General features: G+C 37.0%; 1 protein-coding gene across 2 annotated transcripts in view; it reads right to left on the reverse strand.

The window, feature by feature from the left end:
* Window positions 1–12,096, reverse strand: part of LOC106987491 (L-lactate dehydrogenase C chain) — a 40,924-nt gene that overhangs the window by 21,454 nt on the left and 7,374 nt on the right. For both annotated transcript variants that reach the window (XM_015085780.3, XM_015085781.3), the window contains exons 3-4: window positions 10,181–10,298; window positions 1,778–1,951 (exon numbers count right to left, since the gene is read on the reverse strand). In XM_015085780.3, the coding sequence (XP_014941266.1) occupies window positions 1,778–1,951; window positions 10,181–10,298 (292 nt within the window). The remainder of the gene's footprint in view (window positions 1–1,777; window positions 1,952–10,180; window positions 10,299–12,096) is intronic.

Here is a 12,096-nt window from a genome sequence, read left to right on the forward strand (position 1 = left end):
AGGTGGTTGCCTGGGACTGGGGGAGGAAGAGAAATGGAGAAATGTCAGTCAAAGGATACAAACTTTCAGTTATTAAATGAATAAGTTCTGAGGATCTAATATATAGCATGGTGACTATAGTTAACGATATGGTATTATATACTTAAAAATTGCTAAGACAGTAGGGGTGCCTGGGTGGCTCAGTCAGTTAAGCATCTGACTGTTGGTTTCAGCTCAGATCATGATCTCACAGTTCATGAGTTCGAGCCCTGCATCCGGCTCTGCGCTGACAGCGTGGAGCCTGCTTAGGATTCTCTCTCTCCTTCTACCTGCCCCTACCCCGCTATCACTGTCTCTGTCTCTCTCTCTCAAAAAAAAAAAAAAAACAAAAAAAAAAACAAAAAAACAAAAACGTTAAGACAGCAAATCTTAAATGTTTTCCCCATAAAAAGGAAATGCTAATTATGTGAGGTAATGGGAGTATTAACTAACACTACTGTGGCAGTCATTTTGCAATATACAAGTATATCAAATCATCATAGTATATATACCTTAAACTTACACATTATAGGTCAATTGTATCTCTTTTTTTTCAGTAGCTTTATTTTTTTTTATTTTTTTTGAAATTTATTGTCAAATTGGTTTCCATACAACACCCAGTGCTCATCCCAAAAGGTGCCCTCCTCAATACCCATCACCCACCCTCCCTTCCCTCCCACCCCCCATCAGCCCTCAGTTTGTTCTCAGTTTTTAAGAGTCTCTTATGCTTTGGCTCTCTCCCACTCTAACCTCTTTTTCTTTTTTTTTTTCCTTCCCGTGCCCCATGGGTTTCTGTTAAGTTTCTCAGGATCCACATAAGAGTGAACACATATGGTATCTGTCTTTCTCTGTATGGCTTATTTCACTTAGCATCACACTCTCCAGTTCCATCCACGTTGCTACAAAGGGCCATATTTCATTCTTTCTCATTGCCACATAGTACTCCATTGTGTATATAACCCACAATTTCTTTATCCATTCATCAGTTGATGGACATTTAGGCTCTTTCCATAATTTGGCTATTGTTGAGAGTGCTGCTATAAACATTGGTGTACAAGTGCCCCTATGCATCAGTACTCCTGTATCCCTTAGGTAAATTCCTAGCAGTGCTACTGCTGGGTCATAAGGTAGGTCTATTTTTAATTTTTTGAGGAACTTCCACACTGTTTTCCAGAGTGGCTGCACCAATCTGCATTCCCACCAACAGTGCAAGAGGGTTCCCGTTTCTCCACATCCTCTCCAGCATCTATAGTCTCCTGATTTGTTCATTTTGGCCACTCTGACTGGCGTGAGGTGATATCTGAGTGCGGTTTTGATTTGTATTTCCCTGATGAGGAGCGACGTTGAGCATCTTTTCATGTGCCTGTTGGCCACCTGGATGTCTTCTTTAGAGAAGGGTCTGTTCATGTTTTCTGCCCATTTCTTCACTGGATTATTTGTTTTTTAGGTGTGGAGTTTGGTGAGTTCTTTATAGATTTTAGATACTAGCCCTTTGTCTGATATGTCATTTACAAATATCTTTTCCCATTCCATTGGTTTGCCTTTTAGTTTTGTTGGTTGTTTCCTTTGCTGTGCAGAAGCTTTTTATCTTCATGAGAGGTCAATTGTATCTCAATAGAGCTAGAAAAAAACTTATTGTATTATATACTTTGAATGGGTGCAGTTTATTGTATATAAATGTTACATCAATTAAGTTGCTTTTTAAAAATGCTATGGAAAGATCATCTTGATTCAGTTAAAGGGAGGATAAAAGACTTACCTGGATTTGAAACAATAAGCATCTTACAGTCAGGACTATGATGGACTATGGTAGGAATGATCGATTTCATAATGTTCACATTACGTTGGACCAGGGCAAGGCGACTTTCTCCCTCCTGCTGCCGCGCACCTGCTGTGACAATAACTAATTTGGAGTTTGCAGATACACTGTAATCTAAAAAGGAAACAAAAGGCAATACTTGGATCAAGAATGCCATAATTACTGTGCCTTACTTCTTTAAACGTGTTTGCAGATGAACAGACTTTCCAGACTTTCCAAGGCCAAGGAGGCCTTGTCACTATGACTTACCAGTTCTCACATTTTAAAAAATAATAACAAATCCTACCAACCCATTTAGCCCACATTCTCATTTCTTATTAAGACCTGAGTCGATGTAAGTCAGCTCCCTCTGGTTTCTTAGAAATACCTTATGAAGCTTAGAACTCTGAGAATTCATGTATATGTTTCAGGATTCTAAGGATAAGCATGTATTTACTTCTAATTATTATAAGGGATGAGATTTGAGATCACAGAGAAGTTCTTGATCCACACAAGAAAGTAAACTACTTTATAAGTCTGATGACCAGTCATAAAATTGTTTCACCTATTAAATCCAATGATAATATAATATGATGCTCATTATCCCGTACTGGACTTTTAAAAAGTTATTATATACCTGGAAGTTATTTTCCATATGGATATAAAACATTAAATTAAATAAAATCTGTATATCCCATCTCTATTTAAAAAAAAAAAAACTTTAAAAAACTTGTATGCTTTATTTGTTTGTTGTTTTTTTTTTTTTTTTTTTTAACTAATCTCTACATCCAACTTGGGGCTTGAACTCATGGCCTCAAGATTAAGAGTCACATGCTCTTCTGACTGAGTCTGCAAGGCAATCCTATACTCTTTTAAAAAAGGAAATCTGCTGGGGCGCCTGGGTGGCTCAGTTGGTTGAGTGTCCAACTTCAGTTCAGGTCATGATCTCTCAGTTTATGGGTTTGAGCCCAGCGTTGGGCTCTGTGCTGACCGCTCAGAGCCTGGAGCCTGCTTCGGATTCTGTGTCTCCCTCTCTCTCTGACCCTCCCCCGTTCATGCTCTGTCTCTCTCTCTCAAAAATAAATAAACATTAAAAAAAAAAAGTCCTCTTCACGCTGCCCTGTTTGATTTTTTTTTTTAAAGTCTATTCTTGGACCTTTGAATTTCTAAGTGAATCTTAGAACAAATTTAGTATCTACAACAACAACTGATTTTTTTAGGGTTTTGACTATAGTTGCATATGATCATAATCAATATGAAAAGAATGAACGCCTTACAATACTGAGACTTTTTTGTACAAGGCCTATCTAGTTAGGTATTTAATATTATCCAATAAGGCTGTATTCTTTCCTGTATAAAAGCTCTTAAAGATATTTTGTTAGATATATTCACGTGCACTTCCTATTTTTGAGGAAAACATAAATAATAGCTTTAAATTCTTTTGCTTGTTTTTGACATACATAAGCACAATGGATTCTTTATTAATAGCTTCATGTCCAGCACCCTCACTAAACACTTAGTTCTATATGTTGTCCCTGTTATGTTTTTTTTTTCCATTACCTTCTTTTTTATTCACCCGGTATGTTTTTGTAATTTTACTTCTTCCCCTTTACTAATTTAGAAGTTACACCATTTCTATTCTTTTAAAGGTTGTCACATAAGTTACAATATGTGGGGCACCTGGGTGGCTCAGTCGGTTGAGCGTCTGACTTCGGCTCAGGTCATGATCTCACTGTCTGTGAGTTCGAGCCCTGCATCGGGCTCTGTGCTGACAGCTCCGAGCCTGGAACCTGTTTCAGATTCTGTGTCTCCCTCGCTCTCTGCCCCTCCCCCACTCACACTCTGTCTCTCTCTCCTTCAAAAACAAGTACACATTAAAAAAAATTTAAAAAAGAAATAAATGTAAAAAAATAAAAATTTAAACTAAAAAAATTAAATAAATAAAAGGTTACAATACGCATACTTAACTTATCCAAGTCCAAAGATAATCATCACCTTTCCACCTTCCCTAATGACTGAGGAACTTAGAACACTACTTCATTCACCACTACTACCTTTCATCCCCAGATTTATATGCTATATTTAAAATTTTTTAATCCCATAAGACATTATAGTCTTATACATTTTACATTTATTTAGATTTGTCCTCATTTTTACCATTTTCTGTGCTCTTCATATTTTGCATCTCTGACCTGAGATCATTTTTCTTTTGTCTTAAGTATATATTTTTGTGTTTTTATTAGCAAGGTTCTGATGGCAACTATCTCAGTCTTTGTCTGAAAATGTCTTTATTTTAACCTTATTCTTGAAAGATATTTGTGCTATGTAGGGATTCTGGATTGACATTTACTCTCTCTCAGCACATTAAAGATACCATTTCAGGGGCGCTGGATGGCTCAGCTGGTTAAGCGTCTGACTTCAGCTCAGGTCTTGATCTCACAGTTTGTGAGTTTGAGCCCCACATCTGGCTCTCTGTTATCAGCATGGAGCCTGCCTTGGATCTTCTGTCCCCTTTCTCTCTGCCCATCCCCTCCCCCATCTCATTCTCTCTCTCTCAAAAATAAATAAACGTAAAAAAATAAAGATAACATTTCACTGTATTCTGGTTTCGCTGTGCTATTGATGTATCAATTACTCTCTCCCTTTTCTGTAGGTAATTTGTCTAGTGACAATTTTTTCTTTTCTTTGCCTTTAGTGTTCTCTAATTTCACAAGAAATGTGTCTAGGTAGGATTTTATATTTATCCTTCTTGAGATTATTTGGCTTGAATGTATGGGTTGTTTTTCATTAGTTCTCAAAAATCAGGGGTGCCTTAGTGGCTCAGTAGGTTAAGCATCCAACTCTTGATTCCAGCTCAGGTCATGATCTCACAGTTTGTGAGTTTGAGCCCTGCATTGGACTCCACACTGACAGCATGAAGACTGTTTGGGATTCTCTCTCTCCCTCTCTCTCTGCCCCTCCCCCACTCACATTCTCTCTAAAAAAATTGTACAATCATACTCTCTTCAAATATTTCCTCTGCCCCACTTTTCCAATTAAATGCACATGACACTTTATCCCTCTATCCTGTATGATTCTTAACCTGTCATATTTTCTGCTTCTTGCTGTCTAATTGCCTTAGACTTATCATTTCTCTCTTCAAATGTATCTGCTCCATTATTAAACCCACTAATTGAGTTTTTTATTTCACTCTATTTAATATTTAGAAGTTATATTTGGCTATTTTAAAATCTGGTGTTTTTTAATAGTTTCCTGTCTTATACTGGTATTTTCAAGCTTGTCCTTTATTTCTTTAAATGGAATAATCATAGTTAATTTATAATTTGTGCTTCATAATCTCAGTATCTGAAATCTATGATGGCCTTTTCTGTTATCTCTGCTGGTTCTTGCTCATGTATTTTCTTTGTAGATTTAATTATTCCTACTGTAAGATGTTCAGGTGGGGGGGGGGGCGGATTTTACTTGTGGAGGTTCTTTGAGGCCTGAAATAAAGTGGATTTCTTCCAGAGACTATCTTAAGTCCTAAGATGGCTTGAGGTTTTTTTGGAATTCAGATAAGGGCCAGCTGGTGGCTACAAGTTCTTAGCCACTATTTCCCTCCTTTACTGAAGCAACTGACACACTTGATTTTACTGTCAGTCCCCAGAGGTAGGGAGAAAGGAATTATTTCTAGGTCATCCTTATATTAAGGATTGGCAAATGAGGGCCAGCAAGCCAAATCTGGCAGACCACCTGTGTTAGTAAAAACAAATCTCATTGGAACATAGCCACACCTACTCACACATTGTTGATGGCTGCCTTAGAATTACAATAGCAGAGTTGAGTAAGTTTTCACAGAGACTGTATAGCCCACAAAGCCTAAAATATTTACTATCTGAGCCTTCACAAAAAAGTTTACTCACGGTGCCGGGGTGGCTCAGTTGGTTGAGCCTCTGACTCTTGATTTTGGCTCAGGTCGTGATCTCACAATTAATGAGTTTGATTCCCACATCAGGCTCTGTGCTGACAGCTTGGGATTCTCTTTCTCTTCCCCTCTCTCTGCCCCTTCCCTGCTCTCTCTCTCTCTCTCAAAATAAATAAATAATTTTTTCAAAAGTTGACTAACTCCTGGTATCCATTGGGGTTCCAGCTTTATGGGGTTACCTCCTATGCAACTCCCCAAATTAAGCTCTGTCTCCAGTCTCCTAAATCCTATGAGACAGTGGAAGCCAAAATTAAAGTTCAGAGTTTGGCTAATGCTAGCTAGTGAAAACTAGCTACAATGCTTGCCCTAACTCTCTAGTTTCCTGACTTCACTCAGTGCCTATCAATTCTTCAAATATTGAAAGGAGTGCTCGCTTTGGCAGCACATATACTAAAATTGAAATATTGAAAGGATTGGTAATTTATTTCTTTCATACTTTATGCAGGAATTTTATTATTTATAGCAAAAATATTGACCCAGGTATTTATCTTGCCACATTAGTAGAAAATAAAGACTGAATGATTTTTTTTTTAAGTATTTTAATATGGCAGGATCTCTTTTAACCTGACTCCACTGAACTGATTCAATAGATTTACTGATGTAAAACATATGGACACCCAGGGCACACTGAATACTCTGAACCAGTACACCTCCATAGGGGAGGTCTGTGTACTTCTGTTCATTAGTTGTTACATATCAAGAATTAGTCATGTTTATATCCAAATGTATTTATGCCAATTATCTCTGCTAATTACATAATACAATGTACGTCACCAAAATACAAGTGTGAATGAAATGCATGGTAAAGGTAACCACTATACTCAGGATTGAGACATGAACAGATGTAACACAGAACATATCAACTGAATTGGTAATGTTTTATTATTTCTTGCTAGCTGTTGAATACATTGATGTTTGTTATAAACTCTTTTTATATGTCAAGTACCATAATTAATTTTTTAAAATAAGTGTTTCCTTTTTAAAGTTTATTCATTTATTTTGAGAGAGAAAGAGAGTGTGCAAGCAGGAGAGGGGCAGAGGGAGACGGAGAGAGAATCCAAAGCAGGCACCTCACTATCAGCGTGGAGCCAACACAGGACTCAATCCTGAGATCATGACCTAAGCTGAAATCAAGGGTTGGATGCTTAACCAACTGAGCCACTGAGGTGCCCCTAAATAATTGTTTCTAAGAAAATTAAGTTGAGGAGCGCCTGACTCCTCAACAAAGTGTCCGACTTTGGCTCAGGTCATGATCTCATGATTTATGGATTCAATCCCTGTGTCAGGCTCTGTGCAGACAACTCAGAGCCTGGAGACGACTTCGGATTCTGTGTCTCCTTCTCTGTCTGTGCCCCCCCCCCCCCGCTCTGTATCTCTCTCAAAAATAAATATTTTAAAAGTTGTAAAAAAAAAGGGGGGGGGCACCTGAGTAGTTCAGTTGGTTAAGTCTCTGACTTCAGCTCAGGTCATGATCTCACAGTTTATGAGTTCAAGCCCCATGTCAGGTTCTGTGCTGACAGCTCAGAGCCTGGAGCCTGCTTCAGATTCTGTGTCTCCCTCTTTCTCTGCCCCACTCATTGTCTGTCTCTCTCTCTCTGTCTCTGTCTCAAAAAATAAACGTTAAAAAAATTTAAAAACTGTAAAAAAGAAAAAAGAAAATGAAGTTGAATACCTCGGAAAGACATATTAAAATCAAGTTGTTTAAAAATTGTCCTTTTAGGTGAGAGAAATAAAAATGAAGGAAAACAATAAAAATTTAGTAGAGTTTTGTGACTGTTTCATAAATGTCTTCAAGGTAATTGTAGTACTTTAATGAAATTGAAATGATCACTATTGGTGTGCTTTTAAAAAGATACTGCAAAATTCAATTAGCTGAACTATACTCAAATCAGAAAACTAACAAATGAACTTCTAAGTACATTTCCATATTTTAGGCCAACATAAAATGTCTATGATGTTTGTCTTTTTCTGACTGACTTACTTTGCTTAGTATAATACTCTCTAGCTCCATCCATGTCATTGCAAATGGCAAGATTGCATATTTTTTTATGGGTGAGTAATATTACCTTGTATATATATATCTTCTTTATCCATTCATCAGTTGATGGGTATTTGGGTTCTTTCCATAATTTGGTTATTGTTGATAATTCTGCCATAAACATCAGGGTGCATGTATCCCTTTGAATTAATATTTTTGTATCCTCTGGGTAAATACCCAGTAGTGCAATTGCTGGAAAGTAGGGTAGTCCTATTTTTAACTTTTTGAAGAAACTCCATACTTTTTTCTAGAGTGGCTGCATCAGTTTGCCTTCCCAGCAACAGTGTAAGAGGGTTGCCCTTACTCCACATCCTTGCCAACACCCATTATTTCTTGTGTTGTTGATTTTAGCCACTCTGACAGGTATAAGCTGATATCTCATTTCAATTCGAATTTCTCTAATGATCAGTGATGTTGAGCATATTTTCATGGGTCTGTTGGCCATCTGTATGCTTTCTTCAGAAAAATGTCTATTCATGTCTTCTGCCTATTTTTGGATTATTTGTTTTTTCAGTGTTGAGTTGTATAAGTTCTTTATATATTTTGGATACTAACCCTTTATCAAATATGTCATTTGCAAATATCTTCTCCCATTCTGTAGGTTGTCTTTTAGTTTTGTCGATTGTTTCCTTTGCTGTGCAGAAGCTTGATTTATTTATTTGTTCAGATTTTGAAGTCATCTCCACACCCAGCATGGGCCTCAAACTCACAATCCTGAGATCAAGAGTCGCATGCTCTACCAACTGAGCCAGCCAGTGCTCCTGCAAGCTTTTTATGTTGATAAAGTCCCAACAGCTTATTTTTGTTCCCCTGTCTCAGAAGATATAGCTAGTAAGAAGTTGCTGCAACTGCTGTCAAAGAGGTTACTGCCTGTGTTCTCCTCTAGGATTTTAATGGTTTCCTGTTCCACATTTAGGTCTTTAATCCATTTTGAGTTTCTTTTTGTGTATGGTGTTAGAAAGTGGTCCAGTTTCATTCTTTTGCATGTTGCTGTCCACTTTTCCCAACACCATTTGTTGAAGAGACGGTCTTTTTTCCATTGGATATTCATTCTTCCTTTGTTAAAGGTTAATTGGCCATATAATTGTGGGGTTATTTCTGGGTTTTCTGTCTACTCCATTGATCTGTGTACCTATTTTTATGCCGGTACCACACTGTTTTAATTACTACCACTTTGTAATATAACTTGAAATCTGGAACTGTGATACCTCCAGTGATGGCTCCTAACACACATTTTTAAATTAAGTAACCACCCTCAGTTCCAATCATGTTAGGTAAGAGGGCTTTAGTAGAAAGTATATCTATTGAATCAGATCACCAAAGAGTGCATTATGCACTTTAGTGTATGATAATTATTTTTCCTAATTCTCTAAGGCTTCTTATTTGGTCAACAGATGATGCTAATGCTAATGGGGCCAAGCTCCCCATTTCCTGTAGTATGGCCTCACACTATACCTTGAAAACTGTTCCTCTATAAACACAAAAAGGAAACCAGGTTAAAGAGTATAGATACGTATATCAACAATATTACAAAAAGTATTCAAGACATAACCTTGGGAAAATGTATAAGATGGAATGACAAGTTTAAAAAGCATTTATTCAGGGGCACCTGGGTGGCTCAGTTGGTTGAGCATCCAACTTTGGCTCAGGTCATGATCTCATGGTTCATGAGTTCAAGTCCCACATTGGGCTCCCTGCTCTCAATGCAGAGCCTATGTCAGATCCTCTGTCCCCCTCTCTCTGCTCCTCCCAAACTGGTACTCTCTCAAAAGTAAATAAACATTTTTAAAAATAAAAAATAAAAAGCATTGATCTAATATGACATTTACATAAAAACAAATGAATAGGAAAAAGAAACAAAATCATTAACAGGAGAGATTTTGATCTTTTTTTACATTTAAATACTTTTTTCTTATACATTATAAATACTTTATATTTTCCAAGTTTTCTCAAATTTGAATGGAATGTTTTTTTCTTTTAATTAACCCTTTAAGCAAAAATTAACCTTTTAAACTGTATGTCCTAATGACAGTGGTGCTACTTTTAATTTTATATTTATGAATAGCAATATGGTAAAATTCATTACTCTTTTTTAAAGCTCTGAAAAGAACGCTATAAAATTAAAACTAACCGGGGCACCTGGGTGGCTCAGTCGGTTAAGCGTCTGATGTTGACTCAGGTCATGATCTCACTGCTGGTGGGTTCAAGCCCCACATCAGGCTCTGTGCTGACAGCTCAGAGCCTAGAGCCTGCTTTGGATTCTGTATCTTCCTCCCTCTCTCTGCCCCTTCCCCACTCATACTCTGTCTCTCTGTCTCTTAAAAAATAAACATTAAAAAAATTTTTTTTCATTAAAACTAACCTTTTCCAGAGGTAATCTTTGAAGTATTAAAGAAAAGACTGCCATGCTGAAGATCCATTGTTTCTCCCTTCAATTTGTCCACTGCAACATCAACAAGGGCAAGTTCATCAGCCAAATCCTAAAATACATCAAAGTTTTGAATAATGTGATCAGAAGAATGTTCCTATTTCAGTTTTAGAAATTTGAGGAAAATTTCTGTGTGGTTACTTCATAATCAAAATAGAGTTATATTTTAGTATAAAAATGATATAAAAATGATAGTTTGTGGATGTGCATAGAGTGACCAGAAGTCAAAGTAAGTGATAGAATGTAGCAAAAATTACTAATTGCTTTGCCTTCATATAATTAAGTTTTTTAGAAGTGGGTTTTTTCTACTTCAGATAATAGTTTTAAAACAATGAAAAGTTATTAAATTTTTTCAAAGGACTTTATTATATTTAACCCTTATGCCCAATTTTTAAATTGGCTGAAGTTGTTTTTAGTATGCATCCTTATGGCCAAAATAGAAAGGTGCTCCCCTGTGGGAACCCACATTTTTATGTGGTTCAGAACAGCACATTTAATGTCAGACCTCCAACCTAGGGGTAGACAGGAATATAACCAGACCCTAGCTCCCAGTCAGCCATGCAATCACAGAGGTAAACAATGAATACACTTATACCATTCTGTTTTTTGCTTTCAGTACCATATTCAATAAATTTTGTGAGATATTCAACACTTTAATACAAAATAGTCTTTGTGTTTCATGGTTTTACCCAACTGTAAGCTAATATAATTGTTCTGAGCATGTTTAAGGTAGGCTAGGTTAAGCTATGATAGGTGGAATAGGTATATTAAATACATTTTCAACTTAGGATGTTTTCAACTTATGATGAGTCTATTGGAATGTAACCTCATCATAAATCCAGGAAGATCTGTACAGTCTCCCTTTTGCTTACTCTAATTTGAATTCAGTTTTACCAAGTGAAACAGAATACGGAACTATATAGAAGGAAAATTTCCCCCCTCAGATTCCAGTGGCTAGATTCCAAAGATGAGTAGTAAGGGAAAGGGATCAAAGTCCCTATTTACTACTGTCCGTCTGACCTTTCTGGAAAACTGTAGATTCTAAAACATACTAAATTATGTGATACACACACACACATATATATATGTATGTATAAAGACTATGAGGATGATAAGGAGTTTCACCCAGAAGGATCAAATATCACTTCTAAGCTAACTGATAAGAAAACGAGATCATGTTCATGGATCCAGTTTTTACATTAGTCCATGTATATGTTTGGGTCTGAACAGGAAAACAGAACCCACTCCAAGCATTTCAACAGAAAGTATTTAATACAGGGAATTGGTTAGACAGCTGCTGGAGGGCTGAAAAGACAAAAAGGGAACATCTGAGGTAACCCAGAGCTAGCACTCACAGTTTGAAGCTACTAGCCCTAAGACTGAGGGAAAAAAGAGAGAGACTAAAGGAGGCACTTCATGGAGCCAGGCTCCGACCTCTGGAAGAGGCAAAACCTGGCTGCTATTGATACCACTGAAAGAGCAAAATGAGGCTGGGCAGTCCAAAAGAAACTAGAATCTAGAACCAACTGCTACCACTGAGGCAAAGGGGACTACTGTGACCAACACAACAAGCAAACAGGAAGAAGGTGGTCATGTCTCCACTCCTACCTTCCAACTTCTCTCTAGTGCCCCCTATTGGCAGAACCTAACAAGATGCCGACTGGTAAAGGAGAAAAAGATTACACAGACATCCAGCACCAGCAACACAGAGTAAAGACAGTTGGATTTGGAGCTGAGTGACAAAAATATAATAACCAACACAGTCTGCTTTTAAATTATATTTCCAACTTGAATTATTTCTTTTCTTAACAAGTTACCAGACAATTCTCTTTTCCTTTTTTTTAAGAGAA

Source organism: Acinonyx jubatus, chromosome D1, assembly GCF_027475565.1.
Source record: "Acinonyx jubatus isolate Ajub_Pintada_27869175 chromosome D1, VMU_Ajub_asm_v1.0, whole genome shotgun sequence".
In the NCBI taxonomy this organism is placed as follows: domain Eukaryota; kingdom Metazoa; phylum Chordata; class Mammalia; order Carnivora; family Felidae; genus Acinonyx; species Acinonyx jubatus.